This window comes from Acromyrmex echinatior, chromosome 2 (assembly GCF_024713525.1).
Source record: "Acromyrmex echinatior isolate Ae372 chromosome 2, ASM2471352v2, whole genome shotgun sequence".
NCBI classification, from domain to species: domain Eukaryota; kingdom Metazoa; phylum Arthropoda; class Insecta; order Hymenoptera; family Formicidae; genus Acromyrmex; species Acromyrmex echinatior.
In genome coordinates, this window is record NC_141853.1 from 13260205 (window position 1) to 13287799 (window position 27595).

A 27595-nucleotide genomic window follows, 5' to 3' on the forward strand; every position below is an offset into this window, starting at 1 on the left:
CTAATTAAATGCTCTCTGCTTCATCGAATTTGTTGATATCTACTTGTATTTATCTGATTGCTAATTGGTATTCTACCGTTATAATTTTGTCTTCGACATGGTATTATGTTGTAATTCTTTTGTCGAGGACAAAAGTTTGGCAATAAATTGAGTCGTAATTGTCGGAAGCCCAAACAGGGGCCAATTTCAAGAAGAAGAAGAATAAGTGATAATAACGGGAATACATAAATATATCTTCTGAAGGAATATCAACGACCATCTGCATCGCTTCTCGAAATGTCGCAACAAAGTGCTATCCAGACGACGACGGCAACTACAACGGTCTCGGAAATGACGCCGGTACTTGGAACTCTACAGTCCGTGGGACCTAATAATCAGACATCATCGGTTTTGCCTAACGTGCAAAGCAGCACTACGACAACCCCTGTACAGTCACAAACGCAATCTCAACAAACTCAGTACGTTCCCCAAACTCCAAAATCGGTGCAGCAGTCATCTACTCCAAGTTCTTTTAGCGATTTTCCACAAGTACGTAATCAACGAGAAAACCTTGAGTAGACTACTCGTATATGGTTTTATGCTTGAAATATCTTTTTTTATTACAAATATAACATTGTACCGAGTCTGTGTACGAGTTCTTTGTTCTATATGATATAATTTCTTGTCTCTTTTTGTTGACAACACAAATATTCTTTGATAAAATTTTCCTCTATTGACATAACATGGATATTACTGTTTGATTTTAGTTTTTAACAAAAACAAGGTTACAAGATTTGGTAAGAGAAGTAGATCCCACTGAACAGTTGGATGAAGAGGTAGAAGAGATGCTTTTACAATTAGCAGATGATTTTGTGGAAACAACAGTGAATGCAGCTTGCCTGTTAGCTAAACATCGTCATGCAAACACAGTGGAAGTTAAAGATGTACAGTTACATTTAGGTGAGTTATGCTAATAGCTATCATTTTTCTCATTTGTTAGAAAAAAAAGATTAATTTATTAAAAATAAATAATAAATTTCCTTTATATACGAATTACAGCAGAATAATTTGTTACTTTTTTATTTTATTTGCTGAAAAACTTTTAATATTATTAAACTTTATCCAAATTCAAAGTCAAAAAGCAGAGAATGTTGTTTATGTATGGATTTTATTCATTGAACCAAGCAAATTTCCAGCGTTATAAAACTTTGCAAGTGCAACTTAAAATAAAAAATTTTTTACATACATGATACATTATGCAAAAAAAATATATATGAATGCTATTTATATTTTAATTTTTAGGAAGAAATTGGAATATATGGATTCCTGGGTTTGGTACAGATGAAGTTCGTCCATACAAGCGAGCTACTGTCACTGAAGCACATAAACAAAGATTGGCGCTTATACGAAAGTCTATCAAGAAATATTAATTCTTTTATGAATTAGTTTTTCATTTTCGAAAATTAAGAACTTGTATTTTATATATTTTTAAAAGTCTCAAGTATTATACTGCTGTAGTCTTGCGACAAAACTGTTCATCTTGTATATAATTTTTCCTTTTCACACACATACCAGTCGTTCCTCTTTTAAATACTATTTTACTATAATGCAAACGATAAAAATAGATTAGATGTAAAAACTGTACATTTCTTCAAATTTATGTTATAAATGTGTAAATATTTTTGTACAAACGACCACCAAAATGTTCCCAATATATGTAAATAAGTAACATATCGATTCTATTTGTTTTTTTTAATGTACATGTAAGTATGTAAAGAAAACTACATGATAATCTTTAAAGCTGGGAAATTATCAACTGTTTTTGCATTGCTATATTTCTGTTTTGAAATTGAATAACGTTGATTGTGTTACTTTTTTATATACTTAATGTGGAAATATCTGTTTTGCTCTAAATGCTACTTTATAAGAGGACGAAAAAATTGAAATATACGTTTTTTGCATAATACTATTTAAAAATGCAGAGAATATATTGTAAATTATATAGAAACCGTCTTATACAGATGTTACACGAATAAGGCGAAAAACAGCGATCATTCACTCGCAATATATAAACATCATACAAATATATTATAAAGAAAACGTTTGCAAGCAGATTTCACATGTAGCACGTATTAAAAATATATAATCTGTGTTCACATATACGCCTATATATCATTATACATATGCGTAATAATTCAAATAGTACTGACAATATATTTTCAGATCGCATTGATTCTTTTTAATTTTCCATTAATATTATTAGATATATCGTCTATAATATATTCATCGATTCTCAAAATGTTTCTCGAAATGTTTCATTTTCTATACACGAAAAGTTTCGAGAAAAATACGCTTAGAAGTCGAGATCTTTTTCTGATTCTCAAGTTGTAAATATTGTGAAACAGTTAATAAAAATTCGAACATTTTGCAAGGGCAGCTACTGCTAATCGCACTTAAAACGATCCATCAGAACAATCCTATATCTTTCTTGAGATTCACTTGTTTCCAGACTGGAAGCTGTTGAAATTCTTCTTTACTCATTCCCAGCAATTCCTATAAATTACAAAATATTACATATGTGTATATACATATACAATGTTAAAAACATTCTGTCCGATATCTGCTAATATATTCGTCGATTACTTGATTATTCAATTGCTATTGATCAATTGATAATACTAACTTGAAAGTGTTGTTGGGATAAATACAATTCTAGGCATGTTGGATCGACTCCGTCAGGTAAAGGTCTTTGTAACAGCTGGGCAGGAGGATATGTACTTTGCGTTAGACGAGCCAATTCATTTTCCACAGTCAATACTTCTCCTGAATTCCGGCCATCCTAGTAATATGTTTTATAAATATACATTACATTGCGTATTTAAATTTTATTATGACAAAAATCACGCGTGATCAAGATGTATCAAATAGAATTCTTTTATTTATCTAAAATATAAATAAAGATAGGATAGTTATCATTTTCAAGTAAGATCTTTTCTTTCTCTAATAATAAATCACATAAAAAATATAAAAAGGTTTGAACAGAAAAGAAAATAAGATATCCTTTTCTCAATGTACCTCTATATTTAATTCAGCAACATCATCCCGATACGTCCACTCCGGAAAAAGATTTGTAAATTGCAACGGTTCTAAACCAGCCCATATCAAATATATTGGAAGATTCGTTGTTTGTGCGTTTCGAGTCTCTCGCCAATATCGTATCGCTATCTTCATGGTTGCTCTTCTCTCAGCCTGCCATCGGACAGTTTTGCTTCCAGATTGATCTTCCGTTTCACTATCAGGCCACCAACCTTGCCAAATCCAAATCACATTCTTGTCATCCAATAAAAATAACGCTAAAAATTATACAAGAGTCAATAAAGTGATTATAATATGGATAAATAATTTTTAGCTAAAACTTCTCATAAATAATTTTTCTCATAAAAAACTGATTAAAATAACGACTAAATAAGAATAAAATGCACTTTATAAAGACATTACCTGGTTGATTTGCTTGATACAAATCATCTTGTGAGAAAGGGAACGGTGTTGGCAGGTCCGCACGATATGGACAAAGTATTTCTGTTGCGCGGAATTTTTTAGAAATACTAGATAAATGATAAAGCTTTGGAGTATGATCTTGTATTTCAGCTGTTTCCAACAACCAATACAATTTTTTATTTATGCCACCTAATGCTAAAAAATGCAAGATACAATCTCAACTTTTTCATGACAATGTACAATAGAATAAATTTAAGAGAATATGTATACGTTCTATATTCTTAAATGTTAACTTTTCATTAAGTTTTACTTACCATTACTAAATTCTCCAGGTTCCATACCTTCTTGAACTTCACGTATTTCTATGTTATTTTTATTCGATAATCCAATTTCTTCAGGTCGATTTTCTTTCAATTTATTTGCAGCTTTTAATGCATTCTATAAAAAGACAGAAGAAACAATGAATATTGGAGAGACAAACGAAACTAAGAAATACGGAGATGATAAAAAGAGATACATAGAAAATAGATAAATAAAGAAAGAAAACAATCAAGATGAGAAAGGAAACGAGAAAAAGTCATGATTATTCCATTCTGCAATAAAAATTAAGCAGCAGATGAGAGTAATATGATTAAAATATTTTGAAATAATAATTTTATATTAAAATGTTTTCTAGATTGTTCGATTAATCAATTCGTTTACTGCTTTTGTTTTTTATATATTGTTTTTCTTTTGCATATAGTACAAACCCAATAGCTAGTAAAGTATAAAATTTATCGCAATGTTAATCTCTTTATCCATGTATGTACAATCGATCATAGAAAGATTACAACACTTTTGTTTCGATGAGTTTCGGAATGTAGCTTGCTCACCGAGTGATTGATTCTTTATGGATCTAACCATTTTCGCTCTATGAGCAAGACTGAGTTTCGAAATCTAAAAAACAGTGTTGCAATCTTTTTGTGATCATATGGCTGTACATATATATATTATTAATATTATAAAAATTTGTAGGAAATATACTTCTCTAATATGGCGTAATGAATTGCTTCCATGCCAGATATATAGTTTTGCATTTTCGGTGTTTAGTAATATGAAGGAACCTCTACTTCTTAATTGTCGAGTACTACAAGGGATTTCAATCAAGAATGTCTCAGTTTCTAAAGTTCCTCGGCAAATATACAACCTCCATCGTTTCTCACATTTTTTCTCAGATTTCTTGCCACTATGCACCACCATCCTTCCAGAGAATAAATTTAAAAATGCGGCTGGTTCGTGTCCTTGAACAACATGAACCTGCAAGTATATGTATATATATATATATATATATATATAAATAAAATAAAACAAAATAGTTTCATTTACAATAATAACAAAATATATTTCTTGATATTTTGTCCAATATTTGATTTTTAGTAGATATTAAATAGGACATTTTTTTCCACTTAGAAAACAATTTTAGAAAGCAATTTCAAAATTGAATTAAAATTACAAGTAACATTATGTAATAATATAGCCAGTATTCGAAGAAAACGATTAAGACACTAAAATAAATTCAAACAAACAAAATAACTGTATTACAAAATTTGATTGCATATTACTGTCCTCACCTGAGGACCTCGATTGCTGTCTAATTCGATTGTTAATAATGCCGCGGCCCCTCGTTCATTCAAAGATGCATTTCGACCTTGCCAAATAAAGTATACAGATCTATCGCGACCTTTTGCTGAGTGTTTAGATGGTAAACCACTGAGTTCTCTACCTAAGAGCATAATAAACAAATTTGTAAAAGCAATTACATAATTAAAAGCTTATTCATAAATCTATCTTAAATTCATATTCTCAAAAAATAAAAATCATAACAATTATACAAAACTAATGCCTATAAAAGAAAAATATTACGCTTATTTTTTAAAAATTTGATTAAAACAGTTTTTGAGATAAAACTCTTCTATTCACGAAATTGTTCAATAAACAGCTCACCAGTAATTGTAACGGAATACGTCCATTGAATAATATAACTATCGCCAGAATAAAATTGACCAATAGATGATCCGTCTAAAAGCGTATGCGAGAATTCATCGATATGCCATACTATAACGCTCGTTGTAGTAACGACATATTCTTTCTTCAACTAAAATCAAATCGAACGAAATTATTGATTCGCGGACATTTATTGTGAAAAAGTTGCTTTCTTCTGAATGAAAATGCATTGAAAGCAATAGTTGGAGTTTGAAAACGGGATGTATTAGTTTCAAATTATAATTATTATTTTTACATTCCGTTTTTATATACTAATATATTAGACGCAAATACTTTTTGTTAATAAAAAAGAATTACTTCATTATCATAACAACCAGTGCCTCTGCCCAAGTGACAGCCTTCTAAAATAAAATCAACTGAAGAAGAGTTTGGTAGCCACATATCGTCGTTTTCATCCGGATGCACAATCATAGCACTGTCGATTTGTCGCGTATTATCATTTCGACCACGCGTCTTTGTCACACCGGTGACATTAGGCCAGTCGAGGAATTTCTCACGGAATAATATTGTTTCGACGTGTTGAGTCAATTTGGCAAGTAAACACCATTCGGGTCTGCTTTTGGCGAATTTTGCAGAGGGACTTGTACAAGAGTCACTGTTTCGATTACCAATCATACGGGCAGCATTAATCGGACAAGCGGTGTACTCGCTATAATCATATCCGTTGTTCCACATTTCTGTAGCCAACTGTGTAGCGAGTTTCTTCTTGTCCGCCGAAATTCCTTTGCCACTCCAGATATACATCTCGGTGCCAAAATCGAACACTAGAATCTTTATAGAACATTCAAAACGCATACAATATAATTCCTCTTTGTATTACAGAATAATTTTTACAAAACAAATATTTAATTATAAAATGCGATTATCTTTAAGAAACTTAAATTGAATTAACTACAACAAGCAGTTTCCAATTTGGAACATATCCAAATCTATCAAACATTGTTTCTAATGAACCAAATTTTCATCATAAACCATCGTACATTACGTTTGTAAGATACAATTGTACGAAAAAAGCTTCATTTTTTTTAAATGAACAATTTATTTTTCACGATATTTTACTATACCTTTTTTATTTTACTCAACATATGTTAATAAAATATAAACCAATATCTTGAAAAATTCTGATTTTAGAGACAGAGAGAGAGGAAGTGGTTTATTAAAAATTTCATTGTTTAGATATGCATAAAATCGAGACGTTTAAAAAACTTATAAATAAATAAATAAAAGTTATTTATTTATTAGGTGTTGGAATTAATTCGTAGCGTTTTACAAGTGATGGGAAGTACTTTCATTAATGTATTTTTTAATGCTCATGTGAAATAAATAACATTCTTTCATTAAAAACGCTACGAATTAATTCCAACACCTAATAGTATCAGACAAAGGTCAAAAAGTAAAACATATCGTAATCTTATAAATCTACGCGTATGTTTCTTTTTTATATTGGACATTATGTCGAATTATATATTACTCGTATTATATAGGCCGATTCTTTAGAATTATAAAGATCTAAACATTACCTTGTTCTTATTGAGCATTTCTATCTTTGGAAGCGTACCCCAGAATTTTTCATGCAACACTAATTGTTCATCTTTCAATTCGTATACCATATTTGTATCGATAATGGCAGATTCATACAATTCATCTTCATCAGGATGACCAGCTTCAATAACTATAACAATTTATATTATGTTTTTTTACCATTTAAATATATTTTATAAACATTGATAATGATCCGATCGTGATCGAAACGTTTGTTGTTAGTCGACATGTTATTAATTTCATAATTAATTTATTAAGACATTTTTTTACTTATCTGACCAATTTTATAAGTCAAACTTCTGGCTCATAGTTTTTTTTCTTTTAATTTATAACAATATAATTTTATAAAATACATCATTTATGTGTATGTAGTAATATACAAAAAGAACGTCGCGTACAACGCAAAAATAGAAAGAAGAATATACCATTTAGCTTCTCACTGTCAACCACACCAAGATAACTCCAAAATTTAAAAACTTGATTCCTCGAGCAAGTTAGTTTATCATCATTTATAGTGATGACTTCGACCGCTTGACAACCTAAATCCTTGCGTTGTTGAATACTCAATGCGATCTCAGCGGCACGAGTTTTCTCGATAATATTGCTATATTTCCCTATATAGTTAAAAACCTGCAATTCATTGAAAGTCAGTTTTGTTAATGATTAGTAAAAAAAGAAAGCATAGAAAAGATGAGCATATGAACGATGTTTTATATCGACTAATGTATTATATGTTCTATTATAATGTAATTATTATTATGATTACCTCCGATTTTGTCACCAGTATATAACTATCACCATTATTGATACTCTCGGCGACAGGTTCGACTAATCTGACTTGAACGTGACGTCTTCCCTTAACCAATATCAACATTATATTTTTATATGGTTGCAACTTATTTGTGGACACACTTGTTTCCGACACATTTCTCAAAGTCACTGTACTAAAATCCTCAGTAGAAGCCAATCCGGCGAGAGCCTCGACGGCAAAAGACGAGCTTTTGGTATCTGAAATATCTATTGAAAATTTGAATTTTAATTATAAAAATATGAATAAAATCTATATATATATATATATATATATATATATATATATATATATGTCATGATTAATAAAAGATATGACAGAGGATCCTAGATACACTCACATCTTCTCATATTAAAGTTCGTTGCCGTTCTTGTGAGTATATTAGTACGAATTTCAGTGTATTCCGATTTCAAATCAGTGCGTGCAGCAAGAACTTTAAGAGGATTTCTCGATGTGGCTCGTCGACGTTGCATTTGTATATTCCGCTTTTGTACTAATCTGCCAAGAAATTAATTTAAATTGTAGCTATATTTACATACAAATACTTTAAAAAGTTCTCTAAATCAATTTTTTCCTGCTTTCCTTTTTTTTTCTTTTTCATTTTTATACGATTATAAAGTAGTAAAAACAAAAATTTACAATTCAGATCGTGGTGTGATTGTATCGAAGTCGCTTTCGTCTAAGTCAAGACACTCGGTTTCACACTTTTCCAGCGACACACCGCTAAAGAAAGAGGTGAACGTTTCATCGTCTGTTTTAGGTATTGAAACACTTGGCGACAAGACGTGCTCTGTTTTACATTCTTCATCTACAAATTAGAATAATCCAAATTTATAAACTAATAAACTAAATAAACATCTTTTGCGATTACAAGAAAAAGTTTTGCGCTTGCGCTGTTTAGTTGGGAATCGCTATCGCAATCTTATCACGAGCTATCCTAGGAAGATATTAACTGCGTTCGGTTTGGACGCTCGTGCACTTTAAGTGCTTATAATCATCATTCTGTCTTTATCATTCATTAAACATAAAATAAAAATAGAAGCGCTGAAAGTGTTTAAACGAACGCAGTCATAACAATTTATAGAAATTTTCTATATACTCTTCTATCACTTTACTACTTTTTTGAGATAACATGGGCCATCAGTAAAATAAAATATACGATTTTAACTACTAACCACTGTCACCGCTAATCGACTCAGAAAAATTTATGCGCGTGGTAGAAGATAAATCTTTGGATGGACTGGTAGGGGTGGATACCGCATCGTTGTTACATTCTGAAAAGATAAATATATGAAGAATATCATATAGAAAATATAAAATCTTTGCAATATCTTCTAGACACTTTAATATCTGGGATCATGTCACTAAACATTTAAAACACGATCTACTATCTTTGACAGATCCTAGAAGATAGTTGTTTAAACATTTTTTGAAACATTTTGTAAATATATTTTAAAATTCTATTGTATTTCGTCAAAATATAAAAACCTTTATCCTTCCTCATTTTAAACCATTGCGGGCGCGGAACTTTCTTCTTCTGATTTGAAATGTTTGCTGTAGCTTCCGTGAGGAATGGCGAACTGACATCTTTCAACGGAGTTACTTTCATTTTGCCAGCAACGGTAAAGTTGACTGCATCGGGTTCTACAATTCTACTCTTCCAACCTTCTGCAGCAGATTCCAGTTTCTCGATACAGTTGGCCAGCACGCCCGACTTGATTGTACTGTCCTCCAAATTGAGTAATGAGTTGTCGCATGATTCGTCAACTTTAGCACCGGCCACACGTCGTTTCCAGTTCGTGTTACCGCTATGACGTAGCGCAGCCAACCGATCCGCGATACTCACGCTCGGAGTTTCGCTTGTTTCTATTGACGCTATCACCTGTGTCGCGCTACGACACAGTCCCGGCAGTGGCAAACCACGTTGCTGTTTCCATCTCTCCTCACTTAGAGAGTGTTGACTAATACTCTTGGTTAATGAATTAATGGAACATTGTGTGACACTAGATTTTTCTTTGACAATAATATTGCGTAGTTTGTGACCGTCGTTGTCATTATCGTCGTTGTCGTCGTCGTCATCGTTGTTGTCGTTATCGTCATAGTCATTGTCATCGTCGTCACCATTGTTCTGCTTAATTTTCACCGCCAACTTTTCTTCTTTTCGACGATCGACAATATCCTTTTCGTTGTTCTCGTCATTTTCGTCATCCTTATTGTCACCATCGTTGCTGACATTCAATACCTGGTATGATTTACCTGCCAACGAATTGTCGTGCTTCTCGTTGCTGCGTCTTTCTAATGCACTACTGAATATTTTATCAATTTTGCAATTATTCACATCTGCCAATAAGATTTCTTCGTTCCGAAATAATACAGCTTTATGGGAAGGCACTGCGGCTTTGTTATCCATATTATCGCCTTGTTTAGAAACAGTTGCTCGCATCTCATCGTAAGAATCTCGCATCACATCAGGATCAGTCACTACATTGGAAGAATCTAATTTCTCGCAAAATTTAGCAGTTTCGCTGTTGAAATTTTGATTTTCAACAGTACATAAGCCTCGTTCGCTTCTTGATATTGCTGCGTCAACAACACTCGTTGTCTGAATGGGCTTCGAATAAACATTACTTTTTAAAATAGAACGAGGATACACCTCAGAACTCGGCAATATTATCGGTTGCTCCGATTCTTCAAATTCTTTCTTAAGCACAGATTTTATCAATTTCATACCTCGGAGTTCCGGACTTTTGGCACGCGACAGATTTTGCGTATAACCAGCGGATGACTTTAGAATACTTTTTGGTACATCATGCTGAGACGCTATTGCAAGCGGTGGCGAGTAAAGCGATCGTCGACATTCCTTTAAGTTTCCTTAAAAGTTAAAACAACAAACATTAATTGTTGCATATAATTTTGATAATCCAGTACAAATACACAAATAATCTCCAAAAAATACGTACCTTCAACCAAGGTTTGAATCTTGTGATTTATGTTCAGCGGTGATATCCGGGACGCCACTTGAACCTCCTCAGATGTTACAGGTTGCGTTCTATAACGGGTTGACTGTCGTCTTCTTTGAATAAACTTTTCCTGGTACGTGGCGTTTTTCCCAGCAGTTTCCGTAGTCGCAATCTTTTGATTAAAGAGTCGCACACGTTCAGCCAAGCTTAGCTTGGACGGTTCAGACTCGTTATCGGTCGTTTCCGCATTTATTAATGTTTCGGTATTGCGCTGATTCTGTAAGACTGCCTCGCGAACTTCTTCAAAAGTTACCGGTTGAGTATTGAATCTCTCGCCGCTCTGTATCTTGCGTTCGCGATAACGTTGAATGCCGCGTGATAATTTCTGCTGAGGTACGCGTTGAGAACTGTTTTCCGCAACCGCGGCGTTTGCCTTTTCTTGCAGAACTTTAAAGTGTTGTGTCATTTTCGATACACTGTTGCTACGACAAATAGCGGTGTAATCCTCGTAAACACTCTGGGCATCTTGCCCTTCTTCTATCGCTTCTTTCTTGTCAGTCGGCTGAGTTGCAATTTGTATCGCATTGCCATCAATCTTCATAAAATGTACATGTGAATCTATTTTATTTTTCTCTTCCATACCATTCGTAACTTGCTTGATTTTTGTACTGGATGTCTGGCACGATAATTTACTTTCTTTAATTACACCAGAGCTGTAAGAAACATATATATATATGTATTTAATACACTAATATTATATAATAACTTATAAACTCAATAAATTCACCTAATATATATTTATATTTTTTTTAAATCAAGACAATCCTGCGAGTTGTTTATTCATAAATATGTTGCACACGACTATCTCCAATTTCTGGTAGCTTTGAGAATTGTTAGATGATCTATAATTAAACTTGGCACGGGATCAAAGCCCCACTAAACTCATGCATCACTGCAGCAATTGCAAAAATTAATGTTATATTGTGAAATGAATTTTTTTTTCTCATATAAGAAAGCCGTAATTTAACTGAATTTCTTTTCCGATATAAAGAAAATTAAACAAACAGAGAAGTCGTTTGTGTGCGCGGATAATTAAACATGGCTAGAGTACAGAAAATAGTTAAAGTATATTTTTAAATGATTTGAGTAAATAAATCTCTATCTAAAGCTTGTTCGTATAATGAAAATTTAAGGAAAAATTTATATGATTAACATTTACATAATTATATAATACCATTTAAAAAAAGAAATAGAAAACCTCTTTCTTTGTTTAATCAAAATAAATGTTTTTCTGTGAGAATTGGAAAGTAGCCAAAAAGCTTTTTCTCATATTAATATAAATAACAATAATTCTATAAAAAAAATCAAATTTCTAAATTAATTACGCATTTTTAAGATGATTCATTTCTTAGCTTCTTTTAAAAACTGTGATACAGGAGAAAAGTATGTAATTTATATGTTCGCAAAAAGAACGAAAAGAGAATAAGTGAGTCGTATATTATGAAGCAACATTGTTGATATGCAGAGGTATATTTGATATTATTAATACATATATCCAGAGGATACATTTATAACATTATAACAATTAACACGTTGATTTAAACATACCTATCTGCTGTACAAGAAATTTCATCGGACCGGTCGGCCATAAAACAACGACGAGTGGTTGTCGGAGAATGCAACACATCAATCGGCGAACTGGACTCGAGAGATCTACGTTTGGCTAATACGCGAAGCGACTCGACACAGTCATCGTAGTTAGCAGATCGCGCATGACCTACGGACTGCGCTCTCTTTCGCAAAAAAGAATTCGCCGTTAAATCACATGTATCATCAAAATAACGGCTACCGCTGGATTGTTTCAATATAGGGCGTACGTTTTCGATTTCGTTCGCTCGATTCTTCAACACGGACAATTTCCTTGGAGAAGTCGACTCCGTCTCGTAACTGCCTTCCTCATACGAATTCTTCCGCGAGGATTTTAAAATCGTCTTCTTCGGCCTATCATGCTCGTGTTCATCTGACTCAGTACTCGATTTCTTTTTAAGTATAGGCCGAGGTTCGAGAGATGAAATGTCGCCCCCGGTTAGTTCTTCTTTGCCGTATTTTTTCTTTAATATCGGTTTCACTTCAGATCCCTCGGGACTTTCAGATATAAAGCTTGCGTTCGTGCTCGTGCTCATATTTCCACTCATATTCGTGCTCACAACGTCCGATGCAATTGTTACATGATGATTGACGCTATTGGCACGCATGCTATTTGCGAGTTTTCGTTTCAGGATGCTTTGTGGTTCTGGAGAGCCCAATGACAATCGATGAATCTCCCTGTCGTCTTCCCTAGACGATTTACGCTTTAATATAGAGGCAGGTTGTTGATCAGGGCTCTGATCTCTCTTAACAATGTCATCTAGTGAGGATCGCCTTTGATTTTTCAAAATTGGTCGAAATTCCGAATAAATATTATCAGCAAAAGAAACGTCGGGAGAACAGCTACGACGACGTAATATCTCGCTTTCATCTAAGCTGCTTCGTTTTTTCAAAATCCCATGTCTCTTGTGAGAAACAGATTCCGTAACAGATGGCGAAAAGGTTACTGGTGATGGTGCATGAAAACTGCCAGATGACATTTGGCGGTCGCCTGCTTCGCTGTCGACGGTTTTATGTTTGAGTATTGAAACTGGCGTGTGCCTAGGCGTGATACATTTTTTTGGCGACATTGACACTTTCTCGGCAGCAATATGCACGTTATCAGTCGAATGATTAGCACAGCTCGTGGTTGCAGACGCGAGTCTCTCCACGCGTTCCATGGTGGCTCGCGTTAACGCTGTTAATTCGTCCACTCTGCGTGAAACCTCTGAATCACCTATATCACCACTAAAAAGCAAAAATCATTTCTAATGCTATTTTACGTTTTCCTCTTCCATTATTATTCTTTTATTGATAAAATACTGATTGATATTGAATAAAATAAGATAAAGACTTGCACATACATTAATCAAATCTATAAACCTTCTATATTCTAAATCTAATATTTGCTTTACTCTTTTCTCATTTATATATTACTGTACCTAGATTGTTGCACAATCGAACGCTTATTCGTGATGGGCACAACGGAAGATGACGAATATGTTTTAGAAAGATTTTTTGTGATGTACTGAGTTCCAGCTTTCGAATCAATATGTTTTCTACGCAGGCTGGCCATTTGACGACAGGAATCAGCAGGATTAGATGCTGTTTCGGACACCTGACTTCGTTTAACATATTGCCTTCTGGAATGTCTTTCACTACATTCGACTAAAAATTTCATCAGATTATTGAGAATATTAAAATGAGGAAAGTGCATGTAACACGTATTTCAAATATTTCAATTAAAATTCCTCTTTACAATAGCAATAAAAATATCAATAAAAATGTTAATAGTAAATAATTTTTACACTATAGCTAAAAAGGTATATTAAAATTTCAAAAAGATATTGTAATTTAATATTTTAGATTCTCTTGAACAATTCAACAACTTGATCTTCCTGTTATTGCAATTTTATATTAATAAACTTGTCTTACATTCATTAATAAATTCTTTACCTTCATTTGAACGATCAGGTGCTGTTTCCACGTGGCGTGATCTATTTAAATAAGATTTACGTTTGTATCCCTTATCTCTTTCCTTGACAGAATTCATGCTGACATCAAGGGATGTAGAATTTTTCTGTATATAAATATACATTATGCTTTTACATTATGTTAAACTTTTCTCGGAATTATTAGGTGTTGGAATTAATTCGTAGCGTTTTTTAATGAAAGAATGTTATTTATTTCACATGAGCATTAAAAAATACATTAATGAAAGTACTTCCCATCACTTGTAAAACGCTACGAATTAATTCCAACACCTAATAATAAAAAAAAAAGATATTATATATCATAGATAAATACATATAGAAATATATAATACATAATCTAATGAAAATTCTTAAAGACTAATTTATTTTAAATAAAATAATTAATCTCTTTAAAATTTTTTCGCTATGTGATGAATCAGTATAGTGAAGAAAGTATATTCCCCAGGAAAAAAATTCTTTTAATTGCCAAAAAGTATTATACTATAAATAGAAATATATCATAATTGTACATCATTGGTCAGTCATTAAACAAAATTTAATAATTTCTTAAACAATTTATGAAAACTTGTGAAAATATGTTCTTTTGTGTGATAAAATTATATACAAAATTACATAGATAAGAATATTCCTTTAAAAAGGGAAAAAAATAGAAATAAAATTTATTGACCTATCTATTACTGTTATTTGCTTTGCAATCTTGAGCTTGATTTTTATTTTAATAAAAAGAGAATTAAAAACTTTCCTATCTTATTAATTTAGCTGAAGATGATTAAATGAAGTTGAAACGTTCCTATGTCATGTAAGTATGTAGTTTGAAAAACTAGTTTTTATTTTCTTTGTTATTAATGCTTAAAAATAAACTAGTTTCTACGTTATGATTTAATTATTTGCTCGTATTTGACGACCTTTCTTATATTTTTCACAAATACACTTACTTGTTTAGTTGATGAATTGTGCCGTTGAGAGTCAGGAATTTCTGATCCAAGTAATTTCTTAGATGATAATGTTACATCTGTTTGTATAAAGAAACAATTTATTTATATATGCTTTTGCAAATGAGTCCAGCTATTGTTATGGTACATATATACCACAACAATATATAGCGATTAAACATATATATATATATATATATATATATATATATATATATATATACTGGGTGTCCCGTTTTTAATGACGACCTCAAATATCACTTAAATAGTGCATTTTAGAGAAAAATGTTTCAGACAAAAGTTTTGTGGCTTCGAGAAGGACATAAGATGGTATCATTGATTTGATCTTGAATTTTGAATTTATCAAGGTCAGGACAAGGTCACTTTGAATTTTTTCAATGGAACTCTCCATTTTTTCATTACATTAATCTTCATCTCTTACATCCCTCAAGTTACAAAACTTTTGTCTGAAACGTTTTTCTCTAAAACGCACCATTCAAGAGATATTTAAAGTCATTACTTAAGTCTTAAAACCTATATATGTACATCAATCAAAAAATACACATATTATTTATCTCAGGTAAATTGTTACGTTCAAATATAAAAGAAAATTATATTTTTATTTATATATATGACAATAAAATGTTATGTATATATATACTAAAACTATATGGAAAGGTACATTTGAAAATTTACTTACCATTGGGTAATACTATAGAAGCAGCCCGTAATCTAGAAGTTTTGGTCTCACGAACCGGAGCATTTTTACAAGTTGCAAAATTTTTTGAGCTCTCCTTTAGGTCTAACTTAGATACTATTTTACCATTGTTTTCTGCTGTAAGGCTACGGTGCTTCTTCTCTACTAATAGAAGTAAATTATACATTTTCTGTTCAAAACTCGAGGATATCAAGCACATGAAAATTGTCCATTTAAAACAAATAATATTTACCAAAGAGACTTATGAGTTTCATAATATTATCATATCAAACAATTGTTTTTTTTTTTTCAAAAATATTCAAATGCATAGGCAAACATATACAATATTATGACATGTTTATCTTTATATTTCGATTTAATAACATGACATATAGCTATCTAAATTCTCAGTACTTACTAATACCCAAAGAACAAGTAGCCACATCTTTAACTGATGATTCAACGTTCCTTTGACCACAACGTTGTAGCTCGCTATAACGTGAACAAGTACTTTGGTTTATCGAACGTGTTGTACTACTTCCTGTTTCATTTGATGAATTCTCCTCGCTAGCTGCCATCAAAACTGTAGCTCCAGCAGCTACCATTACTACAAGTTATATATTTAATTAATTAATTTGCATAAACTATATGGCAACTTTTTAACTGCCATATAGATTAAGATCTAACGTAACTCGTATAATCGTGCAAAGAAAAATACTGGAATTTTTTATCAGTTTTGAAATAGACAGAGTATATGTACAAGTTGAAAAATAGCAATGTTGAAAAAGAGCGTGTTTTTACTCCTATTACCAAATACAGTTTTTATTGTTTTATAAAATAAGTAGGCACCAATTAGGTATACTCACTTAATGCAAATTAATACGAATTGTCCTGCAACACGGCCATAATTTCTCGAAAACTTCGTTCGAAAACTTCCAAGAGAAACTGTCAAGACAATCGAGAACGTAGCAAATGATACGTATTCCTTATGGCTAAGTTATCACAGCTACTTAATAAGTACTATGTATAAAATGATACAAATCACGAGGTAATCAAACTGTACAGTAAACTCGCGCGAGAGAAAAGACGGCTACATCATTTACATCGAGAATGAAAATTGATAACGATTAAATAAAAGAAAACATCGGCCACACAGAACTGATGTCATTCTAGTGAACTGATTGTGTCAGTGGGCGCGTTCAACGGAGAAAACTGTCGAGTCGTCGACTTGTAATATTCGCCTCTGATTCGCTGGGTCTAGAGGAAAATACGAATCTTGTATATATGTATACACGTTCGTGAGGTGTATACATGACTAGATACAGCCTTTCCTATCTTTTCCTATTGTGATCAGTGATGAGGTGTCATTGTACAATGTTCTGCGCCATATTGAGAATTAGACACTAGCACCTGCTAACACCTCTGAGACATAAACTATTTATTACACGATGAATCACTGATAAGTTATCGTCAGAGAGATATCTTTATAAACGGCTGTTGTAGCCGACACGAGTATACATTATTTATGCAGTGTTTATATAACAAAAAAAATCATCAATTTGTAATGTATTATCCAAATAATATTTATATATTAATAATCGCAAATTTATATCAATTGTCGATAATGTCATTGTTCTTCAATTATTACTATTGATTATATGTATATAGATACGAAAATTTTCCCAGGGCCGCCGTCTTTAGTAGTATCTCGTCGGTGACACTTTTTATCGTGATGAAAAGTTCAGTAATGATGTATAAATATGGAAAGAGAAAAAATATCCCGATTTAGAATGAGAAACATTCTAAGAACAAGAATATCAAGATATGGCATTGAGAATTAATAGAGAAGTTGAATTATTGCATAAATAGTATAAATCTCGACTATGCCTGTATATAATACAATCAATTTCATACGTCCACAAAACACAGAAAATAATTAATTAAAATAATTTATACAAGGTTACAGTAATCTTAATATTATTTTTTCAAAGCCTCGACATTTGAATATGTTTGAACACGTTGAAGAAATTACGTCGCAAATTATTAAAATATTAAAATATTATTACATACACATATGTGTGTTTATAATCTCGTTTCATTCATAGAACGTTAAAAAAAAGAGTATTCGTTATATGATAAAAAAATTAGAAATATAACTTTTAACTCTCTCTTTATTAATATTTTCAGGTAAATAAAACGATACAAAATAAATTATTTGCATAAAAATTTGCATTTTTTTTCATTTTTGAAGAGATAAAAATCTTTCAAAATATAATAAAAAAAATTTTTTTTTCTGAATAATCTAGACAAATCTAGGTAAAAATAAAGAATCTTAAAATTCGGATGACTGGACGCGCGATCGGCGCAGCCACTCACTGGTTGAGTGGTGACCTGGTGAGTGCCGTGAGTGGTGGCAGGTAGCTGATGGTAGCTCAGGTAGCTGACGCAACCGGCAGCGGCCAGCGCGGCAGTTTGACTTACAAGTATTCGTAGCCATAGCGACCGCGAGGTATTGCGAAGTATGGCCGATGGCCGCTCGATTAATAGTTTGTTGCGAATGACAGCTACGCAAGAAGGTAATCAAGTACGTGGAAAAAGGTCAGCCAAATCAAAAATCTATCTCCGCTTTTCCTTCTGTGAGCATAACTCTGTTATTATGTACGATAGAACGATGAGATAAATAAAAGAAGTGATTTATCAATTTTCTAATATTGCCTCGATGACGTATGACTTTGTCGTTAATCCGACTCTTCTTTGGTAAACTGATATTTTATTCGCATTGATAATCGGAGTAATTGAACATTGCGATTTAAGAATGTAAAAATTATTATATACCAGCTAATTACATTCATGCTCTTTTTTTCAATAAGAATGCTAGAAATCTTTGAAAAATGTAAAACGGTACAAAAGTAGTTAAATTATTTTATACATATGATTAAATATTCTTGATAAATCGATAAATTAAAGCAAATGTTTTTAAATCTTTGTGTGAAATACTTAGAATTAGGAATGTGAATCGTTTTTTGTTATCAGTTTATTGTATTAATGAACAAATGTAATTTTGTCGGGATTCTATTGTTATACATTATTGCAAAGCACATCATTGTAGTGAACATTTCACTATATATATATAAGAAGAGCATTTCACTATATATATATATATATATATATGTGATCTTAGCTTATTCCAAAAAAAAAGTTGTTCAACTTTTTCTATATATTGCACTTTTCTAATTTTTTTTATAATAATTAAATAAGTCTCAAACCAAAATTCTATTATGATCTGTCTAAAATCAATAAAGAATAGGTTTGGTTTGGTTTTAAGCAAGAAAAGCTTTATTCTTATAAAATTTGTCAGACAATTCGATATTGTAATCAATGAATCACGATTTATGGAGTATTTTGCAGCATTAAAATTCAGATTAATCGAAATCATGAATATTCTGTTCTCCAATGAGAACAGAAAATTTCAAGACATCCCTGATGAAAATTTTTCTCATAATTTTTATACGAATTGAAACATTTTTCAGAAATACTCTGAAATATTCGGAAAGTTTACATCTTCTCTCAGAATTTTTCATACAAGTGAATTCTGAAATATTCTGAAATTTCTCATCCCATAATTTTTAAAAAAAGTATTTTTAAATTTTTTAGATTTTACAACATTTCATCAGAAATTACACTTATAAAAAAATATTAAAAATCTTATGTTTATCTTATCTTATCTTATTTAATAATTAACATATATGAAAAATTCTGAGAAAAGATATAGATTTCCTGAAAAATTTCAATTCATATGAAAAATATGAGAAAGTTATAAAATTATAGAGAAATTCTGAAAAATTAAAAATATAAAAAGTTTTGATGAAAATTTTCATCAGGGATTCGGTGTTTTTGCGTCAGTTGATCAGGTCGAATAGTGCCATTTGAGAAAATCTATATTCTTGCATGTCTGGCCCACACAAAGATTGTTTGCATGCGACTGTAAGAAAATGCTAATCTCGACACGACATATACCATACGGCTGATGTCCTAGATTATGCCTATAAATCTTTCGCTCCTTATGCCATAGGTAGGATCGTAGATATTATCATAGGATATGTGCAAAAATAGTGTAAAATGTTTTGAGTTTTTCGTCGTACAATTTATCGTGCATATTTGATGCATATAGAAGCACTAATCTAACGTTTTCGCCGATCGTATTATTCAATCTTGAAATAAATAAAGGCAAGTTTCAATGATCCATAGATATCGCAACCGCACGATGTTTAATCATGATACCAAATCAGAAGTGACAGAAATGCTATATAGAAATTCCGTTCTTTTTACCATTTCAATGGTTATCGAGTATTATGGCAGAATCTATTATCAAATATTCATTCTACTGTAGAGTTAATACTTGGGATAATTCATATTTATTTGTACCTTGCAACAAAAGTTTTCTGAAGGCACTCTTATTTTGTATTATAAATTATATTATGGACACTCGTATCATTTTTCACAGAATTTCAATCTAACAATAAGTCCTCCAGTAAAAAATTATATATAAGTATACGAGCGCAAGTTTTTTCACTTATTTTTTCACACAAATTTATATAATTTAAATTTATATAAAAATATTCTTATTTATAATATTTAATTATGACAAAAGACTAAGTTTGTTCATGAATAAACTTAGTCTTTTGTCATAATTAAATATTATAAATAAGAATATTATAAATAAGAATATTTTTAGGAAAAGTCCTAAAATTCTTTGTCACCTTTTGAATACTTTGGATTTATCCTGACATTTCACAAGCGTGCGTGAAACGAAAAATATATTATTCTTCGTAAAATATGAATTTTCTCTACTATCCAATACATGTCAAATAAAAGTGCACAAATTGACAATTTCGATAATTATTAGTAATATCAGGTAATCCATCCTCAAGTTGAATTTAATGATACGAGATTTTATTTTCTCGAAGATTTAAACTTCTTTCGTTTTTTGTGTTATTTTAAAATTATCTCACAAAATTGTACATATTAAATCCACATTTTATTGAGAAAATTTTTTAAATAATTTATAAGCCTAGTAACTTCTAATAGCATTCTAATAACATCAATGCATTACACGATTACAGCAAATACAAAGAAATGTGCAAGGGTGCCAATTTCAGTGACGCATAAATATGTTCTCTTTATAACGTTCACTATGTACAATAAGTGACGAGTAATAATATAAAAATTGTCAAGTATCTCAATAGTGAACATGAATCGATACATAACTTTGAATCAGTTGGGTGATGGAACCTTTGGTTCTGTTGTGCTGGGAGAACGTATTGACACGGGAGAAAAGGTAGCTATAAAGAGAATGAAGAGAAAATATTATTCTTGGGAAGAAGCTATGAATCTGCGAGAAGTAAAGGTATGTTCAAATTAGATAAATAATTTAAAAAATCTTGATTAATTTTCTGTGAAAATCATAACAAGACATGAACAATATAAAGATTTGAAAATGTAATATTGTGCTATATACATAATATAATTTAATTATGCCTATGAGATTATATAAAAATGGCTTGATTATTTTTTGCTTTTCTCGATTAACATCTACTTACATTAACAATTAATTTTCATCATTTTCTTTTCCATTTCATTGCAGTCATTGAAAAAACTTAGTCACGCAAACGTCGTGAAACTTAAAGAAGTTATACGGGAGAATGATGTGCTGTATTTCGTATTTGAGTACATGAAAGAAAATCTCTATCAACTAATGAAAGATAGGTACATCTTTATAATAATTTGTATTCTACAAATATTATTAGAAAAACTATATTTTAATTGAGATGTTTTCAATCATAGGGATAAACTTTTTCCCGAACCAGTAATAAGAAACATGGTGTATCAAGTATTGCAAGGTCTCGCTTTTATGCATAAACACGGTTTCTTTCATCGCGACATGAAGCCAGAAAATTTATTATGTATGGGTCCCGAGTTAGTAAAGATTGCTGATTTCGGGCTAGCGAGAGAGATTCGATCGAGACCTCCATATACGGATTACGTATCAACAAGATGGTAATATATCTAATTGTATAACTAGTCGCAATTCGTAAATATTACATAATCAGTTGATAATCAAGAAATTTGATGCAATAATAATCTGACATTTTCGACATGCAAATCTTTTTGATTAATCTCATTGAATTCTGTCAGGTATCGGGCACCGGAAGTGTTATTACATTCCACGACTTACAACAGTCCGATTGATATTTGGGCGGTCGGCTGTATAATGGCTGAATTGTATACATTTAGGCCACTGTTTCCTGGTAAAAGTGAGATTGACGAAATATTTAAAATTTGTTCTGTAATTGGAACACCTGATAAAGATGATTGGCTAGAGGGGTATCAATTGGCTACAGCTATGAATTTCAAATTTCCGAATTTTACGCGTACGTCGTTGGCTGTGTTAATACCTAATGCCAGTCAAGAGGCAGTCATACTCATGGAAGACATGTTACAGTGGAATCCTGTAAAGAGACCAACGGCGCAACAATCGCTCAGGTACTTATAAAATCATACATATAATATAGAATGTTTAATAAATCGTATAATTATCGAGGAGCAGAACTAAATTTGCATAATAAGATAAATAAAATGTATAAAATAAATTCTTTTTTATCAGTTATGTAATTGTTTTGAAAAAAACAGTTTTGAAGAACAATTTCAATAATTTTAACAATTTTTCTTATCCTGTTACCTAAAGCATCAATATTATTTATTTTATACATTTATAATCGTGCTATGGCAGTAAAATGGAAAAACAAACTGTTAATATGAAATGCTATAACAATAATGCCTGTTTTAAGAGAAACAAAAATTATATAATATAGATATTAAATTTGTGCAAACATTTCTAAGACGAAAGAGTAGATGTTGATATATTTTTTAAGATATCTATTAAATTTCTTACAAAATATTGTAGAAATTTTCTAAAAGAATCCTGAACAATTAGAGGCTGTCCAGTAGTGACTATTGTCATGATTGATTCCAGGTATCCATATTTTCAAGTCGGCGATCCACATATCATTAATAGTAAAAAAATTGGAGTCGTATCTCAACGAGAACTTGTTATGAACAAAATAAATCTTCCACCTCCTGTGCCTAAACAATATAATTATCCTCAAGAAGACCCCATCATTAATAACTTTATTCAATCGAGGTAGGATATATTTTACTGTATTTATATTTAAATACATGAGAATTCATATTTTACTATTGTAACGAATAATAGATTGAGTATAAAAGTGTCACAGTATATATACAAGTTATATTTTAAAACGATAAAGAAGCTCATGATAAACGTATAATTAAATTAAAATACGTAATATAAAATGTATAATATAATTAAAATCGTAAATTTTCAATTAATTTCATTAAATTACGAATTAAAATCAAATATTTGCAGAGCATCAGAAAAGATGCTCGTTGAATCACAACAGCAGCCAGCGGCCTTACCGTTGCCGAATCATAATAATCGTAAGCACGATAGCAATGCCTCTAAATGGGATGAGGATGATTTTGCGGATCTTCTAGGGTGTGTTATGTTTTCTCTCTACAGTCCATTATGCACACCATCCTCCAATTAGTTCTCTAATCCTCTAATCTAATCGTCTGATTATATTAGAAGCAAAATTGTCCCAGAGAATCCGAGCGCAACACTCATCTCAGATCGCGTATATAAAGAAAATCGTGCCAATTGGAATGCCAATTATCAACAGTCGGACAGTTTGCATGGCAATGCAAATTGGTCCCTACCAACATGGAAGGAATCACCATCGAGAATATGGAATCACTCAAACCAATCTAATCAGATGAAGAACTTACGTAAGGTCTCAGCAAAACAACACTATCTCAGTGTGGCTCGGTACGTCGCAGGCCAGAGCACAAATTTGCCATCCAGGTATATAAAATTCCGAAATCCAATTCAAAGAATTCTTATCGCATGCGCGATATTGATAATCAGTTTCTTTTTGATACAATTACAAATCAAACAAAATGTTTTTTCCAAGCACTTAATAAGTATGCTCAAATTTATACCATTTGAAAAGGGTCATATAAAACGATTTTATGATGTGATTGTTTACAAATCAATTTTTATTTTGACTAATACTATACAAGATTTAGCTGCTGTATTATCAAAATTCTCCCTCTTATTTTCATCAAATATTTTCTTAAATATCTCTGAACTTATTGGATCAATTTTTCGAATTTCTTTGATTTTTCTTCATGTTGCACATCTTCTATATCTATGCCGAACATTATTGATTAACTTGATTGAATGTCTCGTCCAAGGTTTAATAATAATAGCAGATTTCCTAGACCAAAGTATACGATCACTCGAGCTAATATATAGTAATATATAATATATATATTACTATATATTTTGGCAATTATTGTCCTGATTATCAAAATTTCGGCAGCATACTGGTTATATTCATTGGATGGCGGTAAATGTATACTGAATAGAACAATTTTTCAAAATTAAAATGCACAAATAAAATGACAAATGTATATTTTAAAATTGTACTAGATCCTTGTGTAATTCCTTGTAAATTCAAAATTTACAATAAACTATTCATATATCTTTATCAATGTGTACCGCAGCTTCTTTATCGTTTATCGTTCAAAGTAATACTTCTCTCTATTCATTTTCAAGAAATGAGGATTCTGATATCAGCCGATCTAAACTGCTATTAAATGGATTCATTGGTCAGGCAACATCCAACAACTATGAAGATTTTACAGAATCTTTTTGGGGGCCTAGAAATAATATTGAAAATCAAACGAGGCAACATTATCTCGCGCGAAACCGTTATATCACCGAACAAAGCTTGAAATTACCTTATCCCAGCGTGTATGGTACCCAAAACATTAGTGAGTATTTATGAATACTTATTATACATTGCTATTACATTCTTATTTTAAAAAATGATGTAATTTTTTGTATTAATTTAATATTATAATGCCATAGTTATTCCCTTCTATTCCAGAAGAATAATATCTTTTGAATACACATTTTTGAAACAAAAGAATGCAGATGCATTTTCTATTTTATTTGCAAATAGAAAAAATTAATAGATTTACGATGTAGTATCAATTAATATCTTTTTTCAATAGAAACTACCAATAAGCCTATGTTTCAACCAAACTTGTTTGGAAATGTTTTCAACTCAAAAGCTAACAATGGGCCTCACAGCCGAACAGATTGGGCAGCAAAATACCTCAAATGACCATAATTGTAAAGAGGTTTGTTCTTTTTAATTCAATAATTTCGTCATCGTGGCCTTATTTTCTAGGCGAATTTTAACTGTGATAGAACGATTGTAGTCGTTCCATTGTGACGTAAATAAGAGAAAAAACGCGTTTTTTTTCTCTACGATAAGATTTCACGAAAGTAAAATCACACTTTAATTATGGAAAGATAGAATGTGACATGTCAAATGGAAAAATGGAATCGTCGCGGTGTTATTAAACGCAGCATTTTTATATGATCAAGAGAAGTTCCAGAGACGGTTATATAAAGGGTGTTTTTTTAAGCCCGATAGATTTTTTTAAGCCCGATAGAACTTAAAATTGTAAAAACTAACACAAAAATTAAATTATAATCAAAAAATTTTTTTTAGTCGAAAGATCAATGCATGGCATTAACATTTGAAAATGATTTCGGGCATATGGCCACCGCGGCTGTTTAATTTAATTTTTTGTTTTATTTTTTAGAATTTCAAGTTCTATCGGGCTTAAAAAAACACCCTTTAGATTACTACAAGTCATCCATGTTAGTTGATCATGTATGAAAAAAGTTTAATTTTCTGAAAAACAAATAATTTGGAACCCGATGATGTATATAGAATATATAGATCTATGAGAGGTACATTAGATATACATATACGTATATAGATACATATGCATATACACACACACACATACACGTACACACGCGCACGCGCGCGCGCACACCCACGCACACATACACGTATACACACGCGCGCGCATACACAGGATACTCCATTTATTATCCATATATGTATTGTTTATCTATATATGTATGTATACACATATATTGTTTGTATATATTAATTAATTATATGCGGCGTAACCTCTTTGCAACATTTGATCATATGTATAAGTAATACATATATTAAGAATTAGATTCTGAATTACAGAACAATATATCGTAAAGTATATCAATCGATACATTTATTTGGAATCAATGTTAAGCTGTTATGCCGTATCATATCTGATAAAATGTACACAAATATGACGTTATTAGAATAAAAAATATATAACAAATAATGTACACATTCTCATATATATTTACACGCAACATATTCTTTTAAATCATATTTTATTCTACTTACCTGTTATATTTTATTATTTTTCAAAAACGTTAATATCATTTTTGTATTAATTCGACAAAGAGTGAAATGACACTAATGCAAAAACTTTTGCTGTAGATAATAGTAAAAAGACTTTAAAAGGTAAGTGCGAATGTATTTTAAATCAATTAAAAATAAAAAATATTAATGTAATAGATGAAAAGAAATATGTAACAAATAATAAAAAATAATATATATTTTTTTCCTCTTGATATTACTATGAATATTATTAAATTGTCAAACGTAATTTCCTTAAAATTACGAAGAATGAAAGAAAAGAATCTTTATTATAAAATTGATATTAAATTATTTATATATCTCCAAAATATCTCATATAAAAATAGTATGCTTATTTATGGACCATTAACACATAATGATATAATAAAAAATCATGAATTTAATAATATATTATCCAATTATTTATGTTAATAATCGCAAAATTATATTAATTATTGATAATGTTAATGTTCTTCAATTACGCCTTTTTGTAAGGACAAAAATTTATTAGGATTGACGATCTTTAATAGTATTTCGTGCTAGAAGATAAAGTCCTAAAGAGTCTAGCCTGATGTGCTACTTGGGAAGGTGTTTTTCATCTTGCAAACTAAACTTTGAAACAAATGGAAAAGGAGTACATCAGCGTAGCTATTTCAATTCACTCTGTATATAATTATACATATGAATTTCCAGAAAGGATTAGTAAATCGATAATTATATATATATTAATAGTATAACGCGAGTATACAATTTAGTAAATGAAAATCAATTAAAATAGATTGTAAAAAAATTCATTTCAATGTTCATGAATGCGTACTTGTGAAAACCTGAATTTTCTCTTTATTCATTTAGAGGATTTACAAGCACATTTTCTATGTCTTTTATTACAAAAATAAATTGAGTTTTTAAAAGTGGATACTGCTTAATTCAAAAATTCTGGATAGGAAATGCAATTTTTTTTTAAATCCAATTGAATCTAAAAAGTTTTTTCATTTAAAATAATTCTATAATATATCCGCATTCGGATAGATTAAAAATTCCAATCTATTTTAATCTATTCTCATTTACTGGAAATGAATTATTACTACTTTGTCTTCCATA

General features: G+C 30.9%; 3 protein-coding genes across 8 annotated transcripts in view; 2 read left to right on the top strand and 1 right to left on the bottom strand.

Moving 5' to 3' along the window:
* Taf12 (TATA-box binding protein associated factor 12) overlaps window positions 1-2137 on the top strand; it is a 2456-nt gene extending 319 nt beyond the window's left edge. For both annotated transcript variants that reach the window (XM_011065842.2, XM_011065843.2), the window contains exons 2-4: window positions 244-528; window positions 747-939; window positions 1282-2137. In XM_011065842.2, coding sequence (XP_011064144.1) covers window positions 277-528; window positions 747-939; window positions 1282-1409 — 573 coding nt within the window. In that variant the 5' untranslated portion in view covers window positions 244-276 and the 3' untranslated portion in view covers window positions 1410-2137. The remainder of the gene's footprint in view (window positions 1-243; window positions 529-746; window positions 940-1281) is intronic.
* Window positions 1129-17996, bottom strand: Svil (Supervillin). Of its 4 annotated transcripts, XM_011065841.2 has the most exons (25): window positions 16946-17995; window positions 16498-16686; window positions 16083-16244; window positions 15386-15462; window positions 14413-14536; window positions 13899-14124; window positions 12708-13704; window positions 12439-12623; window positions 10831-11543; window positions 9359-10741; window positions 9046-9144; window positions 8510-8678; window positions 8211-8368; window positions 7829-8079; window positions 7488-7692; window positions 7041-7192; window positions 5818-6291; window positions 5461-5611; window positions 5088-5239; window positions 4501-4773; window positions 3792-3915; window positions 3478-3672; window positions 3055-3332; window positions 2663-2818; window positions 1129-2532 (listed from the first exon to the last, which is right to left on the bottom strand). In XM_011065841.2, exons 2-25 carry the CDS (start codon window positions 16682-16684, stop codon window positions 2446-2448), a joined length of 6978 nt encoding a protein of 2325 aa, XP_011064143.2. In that variant the 5' UTR covers window positions 16685-16686; window positions 16946-17995; the 3' UTR covers window positions 1129-2445. The 4 variants fall into 4 exon arrangements, with proteins under 4 accessions (XP_011064143.2, XP_011064142.2, XP_087259579.1 ...); XM_011065840.2 differs by having other exon boundaries at window positions 12439-13704; window positions 16083-16241; window positions 16946-17996; XM_087403453.1 differs by having other exon boundaries at window positions 7829-8070; window positions 12439-13704.
* Window positions 17997-18403: 407 nt separating this feature from the next.
* On the top strand, window positions 18404-26414 carry LOC105151878 (serine/threonine-protein kinase dyf-5). Of its 2 annotated transcripts, none has more exons than XM_087403456.1 (11): window positions 18404-18836; window positions 20815-20994; window positions 21203-21486; window positions 21724-21845; window positions 21924-22136; window positions 22275-22622; window positions 23113-23280; window positions 23527-23655; window positions 23746-23985; window positions 24778-24995; window positions 25239-26414. In XM_087403456.1, exons 3-11 carry the CDS (start codon window positions 21331-21333, stop codon window positions 25349-25351), a joined length of 1707 nt encoding a protein of 568 aa, XP_087259582.1. In that variant the 5' UTR covers window positions 18404-18836; window positions 20815-20994; window positions 21203-21330; the 3' UTR covers window positions 25352-26414. The 2 variants fall into 2 exon arrangements, with proteins under 2 accessions (XP_087259582.1, XP_087259581.1); XM_087403455.1 differs by having other exon boundaries at window positions 18410-18836; window positions 23746-24021.
* The last annotated feature ends 1181 nt before the right edge of the window (window positions 26415-27595 follow it).

What these genes read in the sequence shown, in the direction of transcription:
- Svil (XM_011065839.2), bottom strand. Translation starts at nt 16,684, where the DNA reads ATGGTAGCTGCTGGAGCTACAGTTTTGATGGCAGCTAGCGAGGAGAAT. An exon ending in TTCTATAGTATTACCCAATG is followed by an intron (nt 15,463 to 16,082) that starts GTAAGTAAATTT and finishes TTATACAAACAG; the next exon opens with ATGTAACATTATCATCTAAG. An exon ending in GTATCAAGCAAATCAACCAG is followed by an intron (nt 3,333 to 3,477) that starts GTAATGTCTTTA and finishes TATAATTTTTAG; the next exon opens with CGTTATTTTTATTGGATGAC.
- LOC105151878 (XM_087403455.1), top strand. Translation starts at nt 21,331, where the DNA reads ATGAATCGATACATAACTTTGAATCAGTTGGGTGATGGAACCTTTGGT. An exon ending in TATCAACTAATGAAAGATAG is followed by an intron (nt 21,846 to 21,923) that starts GTACATCTTTAT and finishes TTTCAATCATAG; the next exon opens with GGATAAACTTTTTCCCGAAC. An exon ending in GATTACGTATCAACAAGATG is followed by an intron (nt 22,137 to 22,274) that starts GTAATATATCTA and finishes GAATTCTGTCAG; the next exon opens with GTATCGGGCACCGGAAGTGT.